General features: G+C 39.0%; 1 protein-coding gene across 1 annotated transcript in view; it reads right to left on the bottom strand.

Moving 5' to 3' along the window:
- Positions 1-21,074, bottom strand: part of DCBLD1 (discoidin, CUB and LCCL domain containing 1) — a 79,260-nt gene that overhangs the window by 19,403 nt on the left and 38,783 nt on the right. The window contains exons 3-6 of the mRNA XM_056125218.1: positions 15,633-15,767; positions 14,401-14,452; positions 9,236-9,308; positions 1,852-1,985 (exon numbers count right to left, since the gene is read on the bottom strand). Coding sequence (XP_055981193.1) covers positions 1,852-1,985; positions 9,236-9,308; positions 14,401-14,452; positions 15,633-15,767 — 394 coding nt within the window. The remainder of the gene's footprint in view (positions 1-1,851; positions 1,986-9,235; positions 9,309-14,400; positions 14,453-15,632; positions 15,768-21,074) is intronic.

Here is a 21,074-nt window from a genome sequence, read left to right as displayed (position 1 = left end):
AAGTGGCCTGGAGTATGGCGGCAGCTGGGTAGTGGAGGTCGGCCTATGAGGTATTTATCTGGCACCAACAGGGTGGGTCTTACGGGTGTGATCTCTGGGTTACTAGAGATTGGGGGAACATCAAAAAGATGTGTGGCTGCCCACCTACGAGATGGTCAGACTTCTTTGTCAAAACCCTGAACAAACTGTTTGAGACTCTTCATGTTCCTGGAGCGAGCAGATGTCATTGTGTTACACTAGCACTTGACAGGGATGAATGGAGACGTTACTGGCACCCGCTCAGGCAAATCCATGATCAACGGGATGACAAGTGATACAAATGATACAAGTGCTCAGGATACACAATACTTGGATTCACAACATTTGAACATCTACAATACTTAGATCCTGTACTTGCACAACACTGTTAAAACTGTGATTCATTTAAATATAAAAAGCAGAAGGGGAGAAAAGGAAGGACTGCTTAACTTTCTCAAAATGACATCAAGTTCACTAAATAACTACGTTAACTAACTTAGGACCTATCCATCCACCACTGTGTGTGTGTACGCGAGCGCGAGCGTGTGTGTTTGTGTGTGTTTATGTTTTAACCACCTAACATGACCTACAAACCATTGTAAAAATTGGACAGCAAAATGTGGTATTTCTGCATATAAGAGGGGACCAAGGCAAAACGTGGGTGGCAGAGGGAGATCGACTCAGAGACTAGGGAAGATATAGGTCCTAACCTATTTTTTCCCCTGCCTTGGATCTTCAAATTCCTAAAGCCTCTGCCTATGCCAGGTCCTTAGGATCATGAGGCAATTAACAACAACAAATAAGAAACTAAGTTGCAACAGGGTAAAACATTTACCAAACAGAAACTGAGCAAGGGACAAACTGATGGGCCTAAGGAGCGCATTTCCTTCCCTGGCATCCATCCAAGGGGAACCTCCCTCTGGACCATCAAAACCGCATTATTTATATATATATATATATATATATATATAAAAGGTATATATATATATATATATATATAGGTTCTTCATGTTCCTGGGGCGAGCAGATGTTATATATATATATATATATATATATATATATATATATATATACATCTGCACTTCAAGGCAAGCCTATATTTAGTTCTAAGAACTCAAGTCTTTGACACTAGAAGCTGAGAAACCCTGACAGCATCAAAAGCGAAGGTTAAAACACTAATAAGTTTTTTTTTCTTACGAAGCTAAAAGAGCAATCTGATAAAGCCATTTATATGTATTTTTCTCTTGCCCACTAGTAGTCATTATGAAGAAATTGTCTCTTGGGTTCTTCTGGAGAATTTGCTGGTTCTATGTAGATTTATTTTGGTTTCCTATTTCCTATAGAATCTTTAGTCATAATGGAGAAACGAGAAAAATAAAGGAGTAAGTCATTATTATCTCTTACTAAAGCACCTGAGACTAAAATTCCTCCTTTGCTCTGTATGGTATTTTAATTATGTGCACGCATGTGTGTGGGGTGTGTGTGTGTGTGTGTGTGTGTGTGTGTGTGTGTGTGTGTGTGTATGTGTGTGTGGTGGGCAATGGGTCCTGCCCAGCAATGTTCAACCCAGTTTGGTGTTGGGAACACCAGGACCAGGCATGCATTCCAGGCCCTCGAGCTACCTCCCAGAGACCCCCTCGGTGAGCCTTTCCCTTTAATTGCTATATTTATCTTCTGCACAGAGACCATAAATGCTGCTCTAAGAACTCACTCATAGTTTTCCCAGTTGACAAATCCTTGGTATCACAGGCTTGCTGTTCTTTCACAACTGTGAACTGATTAATTATGCCTCTGGGATGACTTTCCATGCAAAACAAAAAGCAAAGTACTTACTCCCTTGACAGCACCCCATTGGCCAGGATTCCTTCGTATCGACTTATCCCTTTGCGCTGAAGCACGCTGATTTGACCACCCAGTTCATCCGCAATTACTCCTGCATGGATGGCAGCTTTGCATAACAATGAGGTCTGAAACACAGCAATATCATCATCCCTAGCGTATTGTACTTAAGAACAATGTGAAATAGTGTTTGGGGGTAGGGGAGCTAGCTCATGAGATGGTATAGCACAGGCTTAGCAGGTGTGAGGCCCCTCAGCACCCATTGGGCTCCTGAGCACTTCGGGGTATGGCACTTGTGGCCCCTATGCACTACTGGGCCTGATACTTACTGAAAAAATAAGAGTTTTCTATTTGTTGTTACTTAAGATCAAGATCTCTATTTGACGCATGACATTGTTAAACTATTGTATATTTACATCACATGAGGAGAAAAGTCATGAGATACAGTACATGTCTCAAAATGACATCAGAGTTCCCTCATCTATACTGACTAAATTGGTAGGACATTTACAATAGTTCTGGAATTACCATGTGACCCCCTGGAACTGATAACAACTTCTGACTGTGCCCCTTCAACTCTGAACTGGGCTGTGTAACTCTGTACTGTTGGGATAACACAAGGGTGTCTGTGAGGAGGCCCCTAGATGTGCCACCAACCCCTTTCCCCACTCACCTCACCCTATGTGCCACATGCCTTCAGGGGTAGTCTCAGTTTTAGGAAAGCCATATTTAACCCGTCTACCCAAACTGTTGTCTCACAAACACATCAGCAAATAGAACGGGTGCTTCTTTAAGCTACTCAGTTCTAAGGTAGAGTGTTAAGGGAACTAGATAACTGATCCTTTGCTTTACTAGGCATACATTCTAGTCCTCACTGGAAATGGTGAAACTTCCACCATGACTTCATGTTATAATTAATTTGGACATTTAGGCATCAAAATAAGGCATCAAAAACATGGAACAGACAGTTCCTTGGAGGTCTCAGAGTGATGGTGGGCTGTCCAGCATCCCCAGTTTCCATCTAATTTCCTAAACCTCTGCTGGGATGGAGGAGGAGGGTCAAATGATACCTCCTCCCCTCTCCAAGGCAACTAATTGGGTGACAAACCTTGGGTTGACAAGCTGAGTGGTAGAACAGACTGGCTCTGACTGAAACTGAGCTTTGGGGAGTGGGGCTAGGGAAAAAAAGGACTCAATGTTTCCATCGGAGCCAGGGTTTTGCAATCCCAATGAGTGAAGGACTACGTAGGATGGGGTCCCAGGCATTAACCTGGCACAGAGACGCTGGGAAGGATAACTTCCTTAATAAGCAAAAACAACGCCCCCACTTCTCCACAATAGCACATGCCCAAAAAGAGAAAAGTAAATCATGAAATCGTGTGTCTTGATATTTGGCCTCGGTGCATTTCTCTTTGTGATAATGACAATTGTTGTTTATCTTATTTACAATGAAAATTCTCTTGGACTGAAGTTACACAAAAGGAGCACAAATGAGCTGGACCATGTTTTATAATTAACCTAGCTACAATAAAATGGGGGCTGGAGCAATAGCACAGCGGGTAGGGCGTTTGCCTTGTACGCAGCCGATCCGGGTTTGATTCCTTTGCCCCTCTTGGAGAGCCCACAAGCTACCAAGAGTATTTCACCCGCACAGCAAAGTCTGGCAAGCTCCCCTTGGTGTATTCAATATGTCAAACACAGTAACAAGTCTCACAATTTGTTGTGAGAAGTTACTGGTGCCCACTCAACCACTCAATTGATGAACAGGCGGGAAGACAGTGCTTCAGTGCTACAGTGCTACTATGAAATGAAGAATTCTATGATCAGTTTAGAGAGTTCAAATTTCCCCAAGTTCGATTTGGCAAAAGGAGTCAGTTGTGTGATAACTGCAGTTATAGTCATAAAAAAGACATGACAGAGAAGAAATGTGAGAATGCTGGACTACAGATGCAACAATCTGGAGAAAAAGAGCAAAGAGAAGAATTAGAAGAGAAAAATATAGGGTCTTTTAAATAGCAGCTGGTATTTAAAATTTCCCCCCCAAGTGTTCTTTATTATAAAGCTTTTCTCAATCACTGTTAGAATTTCTGGGGTACAAAATGAAGAAGCCAGTAGTCATGGGCTGAGTTCTGGGCTTAAATTTAGTGGTTTTAGCTTGTCATCTGGCTAAGCTTTGAACTTCACTGGGTATTCTTATGCTATTCCAACTGTTCTAAATCTGGCATTCCAAATTTATCATCTATACTAGGCAAAGATTGGACTAGATGATAACCTGTGTCTTTTCTAATAGTGTCATCTTATGACTCTAAGGGCACTGTAAGTACCTATTGTAGGATCTGAGCAGACCCAGGACTCTCAGTTCCACATGCAAAGCAAACTGGTGCAGTGATCTGACTGGCAGCCATACTCCTGGGATTACCGGTCTTCCTTAGAATGTGAGCTCTGTGGTGATGATGATAGGGTGTCTGTGTAGGGAATGGGATGATCTTCATCCCAGGACACTGCTCTATATAGAATCTCATCAGACTTAATATGTCCCACTGTCTTCTTGATTACAAGCCAGGGTCACAGGGCAAGCAGTAGGCCACAGAAGCATTAATGGCCAATATATAGCTCATTTCCCTCAGGTTTCAAAAATTGAGGAAACCCAATGGTGCAAACTCTTTTTAAGGTATGTAATTGTTACTCACTTTTTTTTTTATTGTAACATTAAAAACAGGGTCAGAGAGATATTACAGAAGGTAGAGTGTTTGCCTTACAGGTGGTCAACTGAGGCCCACCAGGATTGATCCCTGAGCAGAGCCAAGAGTGATCCCTGAGCACAGAGCCAGGAGGACGCCCTAAGCACTGCTGGGTATGGCTCCAAAACAAAATAAACAAAATTTAAGAACAGGCCATAGGATATATATCCAAAGTATAATCACCATACTGGCTATCATATAATTATTGGCCATTTCCAGGATCCATCCATCTATTCTTCCATCCTTCCTTCACTGGTGACACACCTGGGGTACTCAGGGGCCATGTTTGGCTCTTTGCTCAGGGGTAATGCCTAGCAGTGCTCAAAGGATTCTAGGTGTTACTGGGAACAAATGCAGCAACATGCAAGAGAGCACCTTCACCTCTATCTTTCTGTGCCTTCCACAGTTAATTCTTTTTTAAAAAAATGACCTTATTCAGTTTGACTTTTCTTGATATCTAGTTTTAAAATTTATTTTCATTCAACTTGATTATTAAAAAGTCCCTTTTAGGTCCAGGGAGATGATGCAAAGGGCTAGAGAAGTGGAAGCTCTCGGTTCAATTCCCAGCACCTCACAGTCCCCAGTACCACTGGGAAGCAGTCTCAGGCCACTGCCTCATATAGCCCCAACAAAAGAAAAACTCCCTGTTGAATATTGGTATAAAATTCAGACTTTGGGGCTGGAGAGTGTAAAGACTAAGGCACTGGCACTGCATGTGATCTGAATGCCAGCACCAACTATGGTCCCCCGAGCACAACCAGGAGTGATCCCTGAGCACAGCCAGATGTGTCCCCCAAACAAAAATGAAATGCTAGAAAATGCAAAAAAATAAACTCCCTCATATTGCTGCTACTCAGGGTCAGGCACTAAATCATGCACTTCTCTCTGGCTTTTTGTGTCACTGTGGGATTGGTTTCTGCCTTCTAGAATAGAAGCACCGGCAAGCTACCAAGAGTATCTCGCCCGCACGGCAAAGCCTGAAAGCTCCCCGTGACGTATTCAATATGCCAAACACAGTAACAACAAAGTCTTACAACGGAGACGTTACTGGGCCCGCTTGAGAAAACAACGCTCGATGAACAATGGGAGGACAGTGACAGTGACAGAATAGAAGCACACACTATATACTGTTTTTCTTCATCTGTGTACTTCTGGGATATTTTGGAATAATACAGAACTATCCACAAAGAGTTTAAGTGGCATCTTTTACTTAAAAGCATTGGTCTGCAGTCTTCGCAGAGGGAACAAGAGTAAAACTGGTCTGATAACTTATTTCTGGCTTCCAGATGAGACAGATCTTAAAAGAAGCCTATACTACGGAAGAAGCATGGAAAGCATAAAAAGAATTCGAGAAAGTTCTCCCCTGACACCTCCAGACAGCATTTTTTTCTCCACTTCACAGTAATTGCCCACACATATGGAGGTCACCTCCAAAAAAAATGGCATGTCAGTGACAAGGGCCTCACTCTTCCTTGAACATCCTATACCATTTTGCACTGCTCAAATATTTCTTACATGCAGCTGAAATTGGTCTTCCCATAAGCTTCATCCATTGATACTAGTTCTGCTTTAGGAACAACAAACACAGGATAAACCAATTTCTTCCCTCTAACTGCTTTATAAGACAACATTTTGTTGTTGTTGTTGTGGTTTTGTTTGTCTGTTAACAGCATCCCTAGTAATTTGTCTTAAGGAATCTGTCATCCTGACCAACAGAACATGGAAAGTGTTTTGGTTTACCCTTCCAGAAAGATTAACTATATAACCAAACACATTTCCCAAGGGAAGACACCATGGAAGGCAGATTCCAACCCTCATGGCTTTAGTCTCCTGGTATTTCCTTTCCATAATCTTTCTGGGCAAGAGTAGGAGCTGACTTTTCTTCTAACTAACATGGCAAGGGTGATAGGACACCTCTCTGATAACGGTAGATTACAAACTGCCTTTCTAGGTGAGTTTCTTTGCCAGGACACTCTCCTTCACTGACTTGGGAGAAGCAAGGCGTAGTGCTAGAAGTTTCATACGGCAAGGAGCTGAAGACAGCACCCAGTCCAAATCTAGGATGAAACTGAGGCCGCTGCCAGATGATCTTGGCTGTATGCTGTATGAAGTGAAAATAAATCCATCCCCAGCTAAGGCTCAGATGAGACCCTAGCTGATGTCAGGAGTGCATTCTGGTGAGAATCTTGAGGAAAGATAAGATAAGCCATAGTCAAAGTCCTGATGCACAAAACATGAGAGATGATAAATGTGTCAGATTCACTTTTGTTATGTAGAAACAGAAAATTAATATTGCTACAATGCTCCCAACTTATATGTACAATAACAAAAAGTTAATATATAAAAAGATACTAACAGGCTTTTTGAAGAGATTAGTTCCAAAATATAAATTATCCTTCGACATAAAATAATTTCTGTGCTGCAGGGGACAATATGCAGTGCAAGGAGACCATATGCAGTGCTGAGGATCAAACCAGGGTCAGCCACAGACAAGATCTTAACCCATGTCCTATTGCTCCAGCCCCCAAAAAATCCTTTCTAAGGGCTAATCATATAAAAACAGTAAGTCAAATAGGAAAGCTGTTTGCTAGCACTTGCTAATCCGGTACTCAAATCTATCACCCAGGAAACCATTTACTAGTTAGAATGCAAAAGACCGTTGTCAGGAGGAGGAGGCACTATGACACTTGTCTTATTGTATGTTATTCTTAAGTTTCTTATACAGAACCAGAAAATGATGAAAAAAACCCTAATTAAACAAACAAACAAACAAACAAAAACAGAAAGGCTTCCTCTTGCTAGGGGGTAAATAATTATTAGTTTCCTGAAGTGATTTAGGAATAACTGAGGCAGTGTAAGATTCAAACATTTTATAGGCCATATGAATATTCTGTCCGTCTTGTATATAAGGATAATCCACCAGGGGCTGGTGCAATGCTATAGGGGTAATGTGCTTGCCTTGAACGTGGCTAGCCTTGATCCTTGGCATAGCATATTCCCGAGCATATCTAGGAGTGACTTCAGTGTACAAAGTAAAAAAGGGCCCTAAGCACTGACAGATATGACCCAATATTCCCCCCAAAAGACAATAAACAAAAAAAGGAAACAAAAGTAACAGAAATTATTGCTTTGGATCAGGGTATGCTGAAAGCAAAAACTGAAGTCAGATTTCCCCTAGATCATGTGTTTTCCCTACGAAATAATTCTTAGACTGTTTCATCTTACACATATTTCACATTTCATAAATAATACCAACAAATTCTCATGAACTGAAAAACCCATTTTAAACAGTAATGCAATTTTTTTGAGGAGAGGCATAGGGGGCACACACCAGTGTTATATAATAATCACAACTGGCAGTGCTTGGTGTTGGGGGACGATATGTATTGCAGGGAACTGATCTGCAAATGGCCATGTACAAAACAAGTATCTAAACTTCTATGCTATCTTTCTGGCTCTTATGATGTAAATTTTTAAAAATCAGGTATGAAATTTTCTAGCTAGAAATGGGTAAATAGTGAAAAAAGAATCGTGTACCTGGAACATACAATATACTTAGAAGTGCGACTTCTAAGTGTAAATTTATTCTCCTTTGAGAACAATAAATCAAGAGAATCTCATTAGACATAATGAAGTCAGACTGCAAAGAAGAGAATAATGAGATCAAAGAGATGTTTCCAGACGCAAAGTCACAACATTATGATGTCCTTGGCTTTACTTCATGGAACCAAAGCATTAACCTAATGAAATAAATGATAACAGAAAGGGTGACTTCATAAAAAATGGATGGAATTTACAAGATTTCATGTCAAAGGGGGTGCTGCCTACTATTTCATTTACGGAATTATATGCATAACTGGAAATGCTGAGTAAGAATGAATGCATAAATAATCTTGTTTTTTACACTATTTAATTTTGTTTATTCCCAGAAAAGAGAATCACACATCTAGCTACAGTTTTATACCTTTGGTTTGTTTATTTACTTGGGTCTCCCAAGTTTATCTGTTGGGTCTTCAGCAAGCCCAGAGACTCCTCAAGGCAGTTCTTGGTGAACCAGGTTAGTGGTTCAACGCAAAATCCTAAGGATGTGGTACTGCTCAGGCTTCCAGTGCTGCATTCAGCGATGCTCAAGGACCACGTGGTTCTGGTGGGTGGAACTGAGGTAGGTCACATGTAAAACATGCACATTCACCCTCTCTGGCCCCAGTTTTATATCATATTTACCCTTTAGTTTCTGCAGAACAAATAATCTTTAATTTTCCTCTCACAAAAATTACCTTCAATTACTTAAATCTTAAATCTCATCTGTGTGTGTGTGGGAGTGGGGGAGGTAGAGAAGGGAAGGAGATAAGGGAGGGAATTGGACCACACCTGACCGTACTCAGGACATACTCCAGGCTCTGCACTCCTGGTGGGGCTTATGGAATTACATGTGGTCCTGGTGATCTAACCTGGGTTGACTGCAGACAAGGGAAGTGTTTTATCCACTGTACCATCTCCCTGGCCCTGATATTTTTTTCTGTTTTCTTTATTTGGTTTTTGGGAAGCAGCAGGCTGTGCTCAGGTCTTACTCCTGGGGCTGTGCTCAGGGCTCACTCTGACAATGCTCAGGGGACCATATGTGGTGCCATACTTACATCTCTATATCCGTCTGCCACATTCCCAGAGATGTCTCCTTCTATGTCTCTACAACCAGCTGGACAAAATTTGCTGGAAAAGAAAATTTTTATTTTATTAAATTATTCTTAGAGAGTATTAACTTAAACTTAGGAGTATTTTCTCTCCTATGAAGAAATGGAAGGAATATCTTGCATTAATGAGAAACCAGACCTGATCTGTGAAGACACAGATTAAATTTAAAACATTAATCTGAATGAAAGTTTTACACAATAGCTATTTGGTTTTTTTTTACATGATTTAAGCAAATGAGTCTTCCTTATTACATCTTAATTGATCCAGAGATGTCAAAAAATGCCTTTAAGAAAAAAATAAGGTTTCTAAACACTATTTAAAAAATGGGCTGGAGCGTTAGTACTGCGGTAGGGCATTTGCCTTGCAAGCTGCCAGCCCGGCCGAGCCGGGTTTGATTCCTCCACCCCTCTCGGAGAGTCTGGCAAGCTACCGAGAGTATTTCGCCCGCACGTCAAAGCCTGGCAAGCTACCCGTGATGTATTTGGCATCAGGAATTTGGCATATTGATATCACAAATTTGGCATATCGATATCATATTTGATATGCCAAACACAGTAACAAGTCTCACAATGGAGATGTTACTGGGCGGGCCCACACGAGCAAATCAATGAACAACAGGAGGACAGTGCTACAGTGCTATTAAAAAAAACATGATTTTTTAAAGAGTCACTGTGATTTACTATACTGTTACAGACAGGGCTAGTTTAATCAATTATGTATACATATGCAAACCTAAACCCAGGCTTCCTGTATGCAAAACATGTGCTCAGTCCATTGAATTATCTCCCCAGTCCACAAATTCTGTTTTTTATGAATAAAAGAAAAATAAGGGGGCCAGAGAGATACACAGCCAGTAGCACAGCCTTGCATGTGGCCAACCCTGGTTTGATTCCCGGCACTCCATTACGGTTTCCTGAGCACTGCCAGGAATAATCCCTGAACACAGAATCAGGAGTAATCCCTGAGCAACATGGCCAAGTGTGGTCTAAAACCAAAAAAAACAAACAAAAAAAAAAAGAGAGAGAAAAGAAAAGAAAAGAAGATAAAGGAGTTATCTCTTCTTTCTGGGAGAGGATTTTGAAGAACTTCAACTCTTTACTATTTTATTCTGTTATATCTTGAATTAAACTTCTAACACTAATCCAATAAAAGCATAATGGAAGTCATAAAGGTATAAACTGAAATATTCTAATAAAGAGAATATAAAAAGAAACAGACAAAATTAATGTTACTAATATATTCATTTTAGTCAACTATTTAACCCAGTATTTCCTAATTTCATCAACTCTACATGCAATGAACAGTAAAAACTGTCACTGTCACTGTCACTGTCCTCCTGCTGTTCATTGATTTGCTTGAGCAGGCCCAGTAAAGTCTCCATTGTGATACTTGTTACTGTATTTGGCATATCGAATACATCACGGGTAGCTTGCCAGGCTGTGCAGGCAAGATACTCTTGGTAGCTTGCCAGGCTCTCCGAGAGGGGCGGAGGAATCGAACCTGGGTTGGCCAGGTCAGATGCGTGCAAGGCAAATGCCCTACCCATTTTTCTATCACTCCAGATAATTTTGAAAAACTGTCAATAAAATATTTTCAATTTTTCAAAATTATCTTCTAAATCTGTAGTATTATTTATATTTATATTCTATTTCAACATGGACTAACCATAGTTTTAGTGTGTGATAACCATACAAATCTCTATCCAAATCTCTATATAGATATCCAACATATATCCATATATTTGAATATATATACATATGTTTGGATATATATACATATAATGTATTGGATGGTAATTATCTAAATTGTTATAAATTACTTATGTGTGTGTGTATATATATATATACACAAATATATTGAGGTACAGTGAAATTAAATTATAATATAAAGAATTCATTTTGATTGTATATATACATATCAAGTGAAAGGATTCCTCTCAGCCAATGTATCACTTTACTGATATATATCTCAAATAATATATTATGTTCCTAAAAAAATTAAATAATAGAAAGGAGCTTGTCTTACATGTGACTGACCAGAGTTTAATCCCTGGTACCCCCTGTGGGTTCTTGAGCCCTGCCACGAATAAGCCCTGAGCACAGAGCCAGGAGTGAGTCCTGAGCACTCCCAGATGTGGTCCCCAAGCCAGCACTGAGGTCAGAGATAGCAGAGTAGGTAGGGCAATTGCCTTGCACAAGGTCAACTGTAGTTTGATTCCCAGCACAACATAAGGCCTCCCGAGACATCAAGAATGATTTCTGAGTGCAGTGTTAGGAGTAACTCCTTAGTGCTCCTGGGTATGGCCTAAAAACTGAAATTTTGTTTTAAAAAAGCAAAACAAGATTGAAACAACTTCATAGAAACATGTCATCGCATAAAGTATGGTGGCAGAGGTTTTGAGTTGGATATCTTAGTCTCACGTACTGCCTAAGCTACCTTGAATACTGCATTTAGTTCTCCTTAAATTGCCTTTTCTCATCTGTTGTTTCTACATATATCACATCTACATGCATAGGCTAAGCAGAACAGCTGTATATCTATTAAAATGTACAAAAAAGAAATATTCTAAGAACATCAACAACCTTGAAGTTAAATACCACGTGTCCTTGTTTATATATATAAACTATAGTACAATTATGTTTACTCAGTTTAAAAAGAATGTACTGATCCAAAAAAATTCCAATATAGCAATTACTTTTATTTAATTCTCTTTCAGCTCTCTCTTACTAACTAAACAAATTATACATATAACAAGACCTGATTACCAGAACTATCCAACAAGTGTTTCACAATTTATTCCAACAATCACTGCATTAATAATAAAAATATTAAGTAGAAATAACAGGGATCCTACCATAGCTTTATAGTTTCTTATCTTTACCCTTTCAGTCAGATATAATTCAGAATTTTTTGATTTTTAAAAAAATAAAATGGTGTCACGGATGCATGTAAGAGCCCGAATGAAATTTGCATTTAATAACCAAAAGCAATATTTTGGCATAAAAACATGAACAGAATACATCAACTACATAAAAATTAAAATGCATTTATCAATTCAGTCCAATATTATCCTCAAATGAATTAATTAGATCTTGACACTACATGAGTCACAAAAGTTTTCTGACTTTTATAGCTTTCTATGTTTCACAATAATGACTGAGGCTATATGGACCTGTTCTAGTCCCCATCCCTCATCTTTAACTGCACTGTAGCACTGTCTTGTAGCACTGTCCTCCTGTTGTTCATTGATTTGCTCGAGCGGGCACCAGTAACGTCTCCATTGTGAGACTTGTTACTGGTTTTTGGCATATCAAATATGCCACAGGGAGCTTACCAGGCTCTGCTGTGCAGGCGGGATACCCTCGGTAGCTTGCTGGGCTCTCAGAGAGGGATGGAGGAATTGAACCCAGTCCTGCCATGTGCAAGGCAAACGCCCTACCTACTGTGCTTTTGCTCCAGCCCACACCATCTTCAACTAATACAATAAAACGTGTGACAATGGTTTAGACCATCCAGCACTATACTACACATTACTCTGTAGGCACACACGGGCACTTTTCTTTCTTCAGGAGAGAAAATAGCAGCCATTGATGCCCAGAGCCTTTTCACCAGATATAGAGCTATGATCAGAGAGATCTCAGAGAGTGCTCTATATGTCTATACTGAATGAAGAGTAACTTTATAAGGTGATTTAAATATTGGTGATTTTTCTTTTCTTTTTCTCTACTTTTCTTAATATTAGTTAACTAATAATCAGTTGGTTCTGCATGTAAAAAATAATTAGATGATTAGAGTGTTCTCTCAGTTAGTTAGAAGCATCAATCTTGAGCTTGACTCTGGGGATACTGATAAAGTCTGTAGCCTTGGGCAAACTCTGTAACCATTTTGTGTCTATTTTCAGGGTATGATAGAATCAACCTATACACACATGAAAACATTCACATGAGGCGCTGGAGCAACAGTACAGCCAGTAGAGTGTTTGCCTTGCATGTGTCTGACCAGGTTTCATCCCAAGCATCCTATGTGGTCCTCCAAGTACTGCCAGAAGTGATTTCTGAGTGCAGAGCCAGGAGTAACCCCTGAGCACTGATGGGTGTGCCCACCCTCCCCCGATAAAAAATAAAATTCACATGAGCCACTTATATTCTCGCCCTGAGAGTTGAGCTAAAACCAAGAATGCATTATTAAAAAAAATGTTAGACACTACTAGTGTTGTTGAAAATAATCTCTAAACCAGTGATTCTTGACCGGGGTTGATTTTTGCCCATTGGGAGGGCTATCTGGCAGTGTTTAGAAATATTTTTGGTAATCACAACCGGCTTGTAGGAGGCCGAGGGATGCTACTAAACATCCAACAACATGGGAGTCTCCAGAGAAAAGGAGCATTCAAGCCAAAATGTCAATAGAGCCAAGGCTGAGAAACCCTCCAGTCTCTGACTTTACAGATGGGAAAATGTAAAAATGTGTATGAAAGAGATGAAGTAGTTTTTCCAGTAAAAATAGAGCTGGCATAAAAATTTCTATGTCCTTAGTCCCAGTAAGTTTCTCCTTTGTTATGACAACAATAGGAAACCTCCGAAAAGTGTAAAAAAAAAATAAAAAAGAAAAAACTCACTTTGAAATATGGGGCAAATTTAAAATACAAACAACAAAATTCCGAGACCATTTGGCTCATTGGTGGTATAATAGAACTAAGGGTCAGCAAACTGACCCAGGAGCTAAATCTGGATTGTGATGTGCCTGTATGTATGTATGTATGTATGTAAGTATGTATGTATCTATAGTTTATCAGAACACAGCAACAAGCATTGGTTAATAATTTGCAGCTGCTTTTGTACTATCATGGCAAAGCAGGAATAGATACAAAAGAGATTTGTGGTCTGCCCTGAAAATACTAGAAGCCCTAAAATATTTGCTACCTGGCCCTTATCTAAAAAATGTTTGCTGACATCTGTTGCATATAAAGGCATTTCAAATAGTTCCCATTTCACAGGATAGAGAGTGTTTGAAAAATTAAGTACAAATTAGGAACTTAATCTTGTTTGATGACCAGAAAAACAAAATGTCCAGCAACACATGCTAGCAGTACACCGAGGAACCCTCTATTTACCTGTATTCTGTCTTCAAGTAATGGCTACCTCGTTCCAAGCATGTTATTAAATCTGTCGTAAATAAAGATAACTGTGATTAGTGGACTGAATGGTAGTTAGGGCACCAATGCTCTAAATATTTCTTTTAAAATAAAAACATGTAAAGAATTTATTCATTAGTTACATCAATTTCCCTATTCAAAAATAAATCAAAAGCTGACATTCTCCAGGGCTTAATCAGTCTCCCTCATTTTTCTTTTCTACCACCAAGAATGGGTTTCTGGCAATAATCCAATGAAAGATAACAGAATCCATTTCCAACAGAAAAAGCAACACATGCTAGTTCCTTTCTACTACAGGTCTGTACAAATCAGGGCTATAACCTCCCCTGGCAGGAGGAAAATGATGTCAAAAGCCTAACGTGGTTCCACCAGAAGATTTAGGAGCTCTTTTATTTAATGATTTAGGCAGTGGCATCCAATGACCACAGAACCAGTTTACTGAGAGCAGAGCCTATCAGTTTCACTTTATTAGAACAAAGCACTGTAAATGAGTGTGTTCTTTAAATAATTCAGAACAGAAATAATTTGCATTAATGGAGACACTGAGAGATGACAAGTTTTGATGCATCTAGATCAACCTAATACAGTCCCCCAACGATCCTACATTTGCTAAATAGCTTTTTCCGAATCTTTTCAGTAATTGTTAGGGAGCAAACCATGGCAAACACTGGTGAAGTTGGGGGTGGAAGGTGGTGGTGGAAGATGAGGGCTTTTAAGACTGGAGACTGATGGCTGAGAGAAAGGATAAATAGTGCCCTCCTTCCCAGGGAATATCAGCCAGAGGAGTCTGACAATAGAAATGTTGGAAACCTCTGTGCAGACATGGAGTGATGCTGGTGTAATGACTCTGGATGGGAGACTACTTCTTTTCTCCCACTCAGGTGTCAGCTCCATGACTAAGACTCTGTGAGACAAAGTGAGTTTGTCTTGCTAATACACACAAACCTTCCATACTGGTGTGTGTATGCATGTTTTCATATGAGAGAGATGGAAGAAGTGTCACCAGCTAAAAGGCTTGCCCCCTCAGCTAAGAAAGGGCTAGAGGCCAGGACTTAGAGGCCTGAACTGTTGTGCTAACAAGGAGCCTGTGATTCTGATCCACAGATTTAACCAGTGGATCTGACCCAGTTGAATCTATGAGGAATTCTTTGATAGAGATTTACAGATTTATATTCATTCTTCTGCTATACCTGGATGGTCACTGCTGGCATAGGTCAGCAAAAATCCCCGTCCAGAAATGTGGGACCCACTCTTAAAGTGCACAGTAACTTCGCTTGTGTTCAGCAAGAGTTCTCTGGGAGCAGTCAGACCTCCACAGTAGGGACCTAAAAACAGAGCACACTTGTTGCACATGTCAGAACCAGTACAAGATTTAGAACATGGCACTTTCTGCCTTGGAGGTCAAATTTACCCAACGCAAATAAGATTCTAATCTATCCCCAACTAAAATTTCACTTAACACCAACTGATATGAGTAACTGATTAACTGATAATACAGACAAGCCTAGAGGGAATGCGGCTTCCTCCAGATAAGAAATAAGCTGGAACTAGTTTGTTGTGAGCAATCTCAGAGGTCGAAGGCAGTTGTCACTTTGCATTAGATAGCAAAGGATGTTATTTTCACAAAATCAATAGTCCAAGGGTCTCCCAAATTTGCTCAGAGAAACTCACAGACTCCCCCTTTTCAAGAAGGCTCCAGAATTCGAAGTTCAATAGATAGAAAAACCTAACCCCTGTGCACTTTACTCATGACTTCCCTTTTACAATAATTCTTGGTTCACCACGTAACTTATTTTAATGTTTAATAAAAATGTTTAATATTATTAATAATAAAAATGTTTTTTAAAAAGCATGATAATTTCTAAATGTTCTGGAAATACTGTCCTATAAACTATGTAATTAAGAGCATAGCACAGTGGTGTCAGGGCAGGCCTGTGGCTGGCTCTGGCAAAGCTCTTGCTTTGTAAGTGTGAGCCCACATGTTTGATACCTGGCACCACCCTACAGGGGCAGAGCAGGATCCTGTCACCTCTCATACTTTGGACCCCTTGCTTCACAACAAAAACTGCACAATCTTCAGCACACTGAAACCAAGTTTGGGGGGGCACCCCAAATAAAATGAATGACTCCACCAATCACCATAATTAAGTAGTGTGAACAATGTAACCAAGTGTGCACAATCTCTAGTCATTATGACAAAAACAACCATGACACAAAAGGAAATGGGAAGTGCTTGAGAATGAGTTGCTTGAAAAGCAGTAAGAAGCTCAATAAAATTTCAAAGGAGAAAATTAGATTTGGAGATTAAATAAATACGGCCATCTTAAGACCACATAAATTGCATTTTAGTTTATAAGCTATCCTTTTGAAAGTCACATGTGCAAGACACAATTTCATGAGAAAAGGAAATTTAAAAAAAGCAAAATAAATTTTTGAAGTAAAACAAAAGAAGGAAAATGTTGATTTTGATACGTGGTCAAGAGACGAAACAAGCATCTCTGGAATGGAGAGAGACAACACACATCTCACGTAGCGCTATGCAGGTCATTTGCCCTGAATGGGGAAATGGGCCTGAAGTACGAAAGTACATATCTCAAGAAGGGAGATGTGGGTGGCATGTGCACCAGAAAGCAACAAAGCAACATTTAAAAGGAATAATTTTTGACCAATTTATCCCAGAAAAAAAGTGTATGGAAATAGTCAAAAGTAAACAATAATGCTATAAGATTATGGAAGAAGTGGGGTGGAAGACCACATCAAACCAACCCAACATGAATAAAATAGTTTATAAGAAGAAAAACCAACCTAGGAACCCAACTGTTAAAGATTCAGAGGATCATCATTCCTCTCTTTTGGTTTACAAATCTCTCTGTCTCTGTCTCTCAGTCTCTCTCTCACTCTCTCTCTCTCTCTCCTTCTCAGTCTCTCCCCCCACTTTCCTCCCCCCTCCCCGCCTCTTTACTTTTGGGTTTTGGGACAAATCCAGAAGTGCTGAGAGTTTTCTTCTAGCTCCTTGCTCAGGGACCATGGCTGTGGTGTCGGAGATCAAACATAGGTAGGCTGACTGCAAGTAAATGCCTTAAATCCTGTACTATGACTCCAATCCAGTTTCTCTTCTGTCCTACCCAGGTCTCACACTCAGTAGATATGACAATAATAGAGAGAAAGTGTTGGGATCAGCAAAAAGGCCAAACAGATGTGGCAAAAATTCTGCCTGCTGAAGTATAATGAGAGATCAACTATCATTCACAGAAAAGCAAAACAGAAAACCCCAAACTTTTTGTTTGGTTTTTGGCCACATCCAGAAGTGCGTAGGGCTTATCCCTGGCTGTGTGCTCAGATATCACTGCTGGTAGGTCTCAGGAGACCTTATGGAGTGCCACAGATTGAACCCAAGTTACCCACATGCAAGGCAAGTGTCCTACCTACTGTATAGTAGCTCCAACCCTCACAGAAAATCCAGTCATAGCTGGTCTGGCATAGATAGACGAAGTAGAATAGAGAACCCAGACTAAACCCACACATATGTGGACACTGAAACTATGATAAAGGAGTCAAAATCACATGGCCACATACAAAGCACACCAAAAAAGCAAAAGATAGAAACTTCATCACTAGATCACTGTTTAATACTATATATAAAATGTTAGTTCACAATGGATTAAGGACAGAGATATCATATCAAAAACTCTAAAATAGCACTGTCCTCCCATTGTTCATCGATTTGCTTGAGCGGGTACCAGTAACATCTCCATTGTGAGACTTGTTACTGTTTTTGGCATTATGGAATACACCACGGGGAGCTTGCCAGGCTCTGCTGTGTGGCCGGGATACTCTCAGTAGCTTGCCTGGCTCTCGAGAGGGGCGGAAGAATCGAACCCGGGTCAGCCGCATGCAAGGCAAACACCCTTGCCTGCTGTGCTATCTATAAAACTATAAAACTATTTATAAAACTATAAAATACATCGATGAAAAAACAGGCAATACACTCTAATATTTCAATATCAGATATGTATTTGGAGAATCAATCTCTTAACAAGAATAAACAAATAAGATTACATCAAATTAAAAAGTTTTATATATCCAAAGAAACTATCACAAAACCAAAAAGGTTACCAACAAATTGAGGAAAGATATTTGTACATCATACATCTGGCAAGAGTTAATATCCAAATATATAAAGAACTTATTCAGCTTGACAACTACAATAGCAAGCAATGCAATTAAAAAATTGGTAAAATACATGTGGACACTTCTCCAAAGAAAACATACAGATGGCCCACAGACACATGAACAAAAACGCTCAACATCGCTTGTTGTTAGGGACATGCAAATCAAAACCATAATGAGAATTCTGTGAATCCAAAGTAAAAAGATAATCTTTCTCTTTAGAATAATATACACAATTACTTGGAGAAGCAAATAACTTGGATGAGTACACAGCCCATGAAAGCTGTAGTAAGAATTATTAAATTAATTAAAAATACAAATAAAGTTCTTCTTTCTTTCAGATTATATTCCATGGGGTCAGAAATCTTCCTATCATCATTTTATCTCCAGCAACTTGTACAGCACCTGGCATGTGGCAGCCTCCCAAATACTGTTTGAACTCAGATAAGTGTTTCATTTGCAGCATATTTTAAATAATATATCTAAATATAAAAACATGCAAAACTTTTAATACAGTCATTTCAAAATCTCAGAAGACAAAAAAGAAAATAAAATCATTACTGCAACAGATGCATTGATTTTTAATCAACTTTTCTACTGCGGTAAGCATAATACATAAGCAATTCGAAGTGAATCAATTTTTATGAACTAAAATAGAATGATACATGTGCCTTAATTAAAACAAAATAGAATGATACATGGTGCCTTAATTAAAATAAAGCATATATTTAATTTTTTTAAATAAAAGCCAAGTTCAGTATATAAGCAATGAACAAGTGAAATAAAAAAATCAATAGTCTATTATTAAAAGTTCAAGTTCAAGAATTTAACTATCTATCAATTAACACAGGTTTAAAACCTGAGTTTCCTAAGAAATTGATAAATAAATTTTGGCTTGAGATTAGAAAATAATTTTTAACATTTTCTGAAATGGCCCTAACATACTTCTGCCACTTTTGTACTATGTATTTATGCAAAGTGGTATTCTCAACATTGGCAAATATAAAAGTGCTAATCAAATCTGAAAAATGTCAAAGATGCTTTATGTCCTGCAATATCAGCTATTTAACTAATGTTTAATCCTTTATGTAAAAATAAACAAGCAACACCTATCTCTTTAGTATGAAAATTCGCTCTTGTTTTTAATAATATGGTAAAATAATATGTATTCCAAGTAATTTTTTGAAGATTTTTTTTTCTAATTTACTATCAGCAGATGTTTGCTTTGTATACCTAAATAAGTATCTTTATGGCTCTTGTAAACATGTCTCAGACAAAAAAAGAGTCTCAAATTTAAGAAGTGTAAAAAGCTCTGGCTTAGTACATGATATGCCTGAATCCTGGAGGGGAGGGGAGTGAGACAGCACTGCTTATAAAGAGTGAAGGCAGTTTAAGAGAAATGTCTGACAAAGTGCCTGCCTCTATGGGGGAGGGAGGGGGGTGATGGGAGGGAACCTGGGGACACTGGTTCTGGGAAATGTACACTGGTGGCGAGATAGGTGTATGGCTGAAACCTAATCATGAACTGCTTTGTAAGGGTCTAGTTCACAGTGATTCAATAAAAAATCTTAAAAAAAAAGAGGGTATCTGCCTATACACATCTTTTCTCCTATTCTCACTAGTCTGTGGTTGTTAAAAAGGTTGAAAATCATTGGCATATTGGCTTGTTGTTGTTTAAGATGTTCAGTGAAATATGATTGCAATTTCTTATTGTCTTTTGCTTTTTCTGTGGTTTCAGTTGTAATGTCTCCTGTTTCATTTATACATTCAACTGAATCCTCTCATCTATTTTTCCTTGGTAACTCTATAAAAGTTCATTTATGGAAAAAAAATAGAATGATAGCATTTCTGCAAAATTAAAGTCAGTCCGGTCACACTCTTGGCTTTTTCAACAGTCTGTTTTACACAGTGAAATTCACTTAATCTTTGCCTAAATGAATACAGATACTTAATTTGCAAATCCAAAATAAAATGAAATAACTAGTAACATGTTTCTATTAACAAATGACAATATTTTTCTGCCCACATTTTTTTCTTTTCTTTTTCTTTTTTTTTTCTTTTTGGGTCACACCCAGCAATACTCAGGGGTACTCCTGGCTCTGTACTCAGGAAGTACTCCTGGTGGTGCTCAGAGGACCATATGGGATGCTGGGAATCAACCCAGGTTGGCCACATGCAAGGCAAATGCCCTACCTGCTGTGTTATCGTTCCAGCCCTTTATTTTTTCTTTTCAAAAGGACACAGTAACATATATGTGTATACATACTCTCCTCCAAACAGTGATGATAATTCTGAGCCTTCCATAAATTGCTATACCATCCCAATGAAAACAGTGACAAAAGCAAGTTTAAAGTGATTCTCTGTCAGGATCTATCTGATTTTTTTTTTTTCAGATGAAGGGAAACAGTTGAAAGGATAGGTTACTAGTTAAATATTTTGACACAAACAGATAAGAGTGTCAC

This window comes from Sorex fumeus, unplaced genomic scaffold (genome assembly GCF_029834395.1).
Source record: "Sorex fumeus unplaced genomic scaffold, SorFum_2.1 ptg000054l, whole genome shotgun sequence".
NCBI classification, from domain to species: domain Eukaryota; kingdom Metazoa; phylum Chordata; class Mammalia; order Eulipotyphla; family Soricidae; genus Sorex; species Sorex fumeus.
The sequence above is the reverse complement of the archived record's forward strand: the minus strand, read 5'-3'. Positions and strand labels throughout refer to the sequence as shown.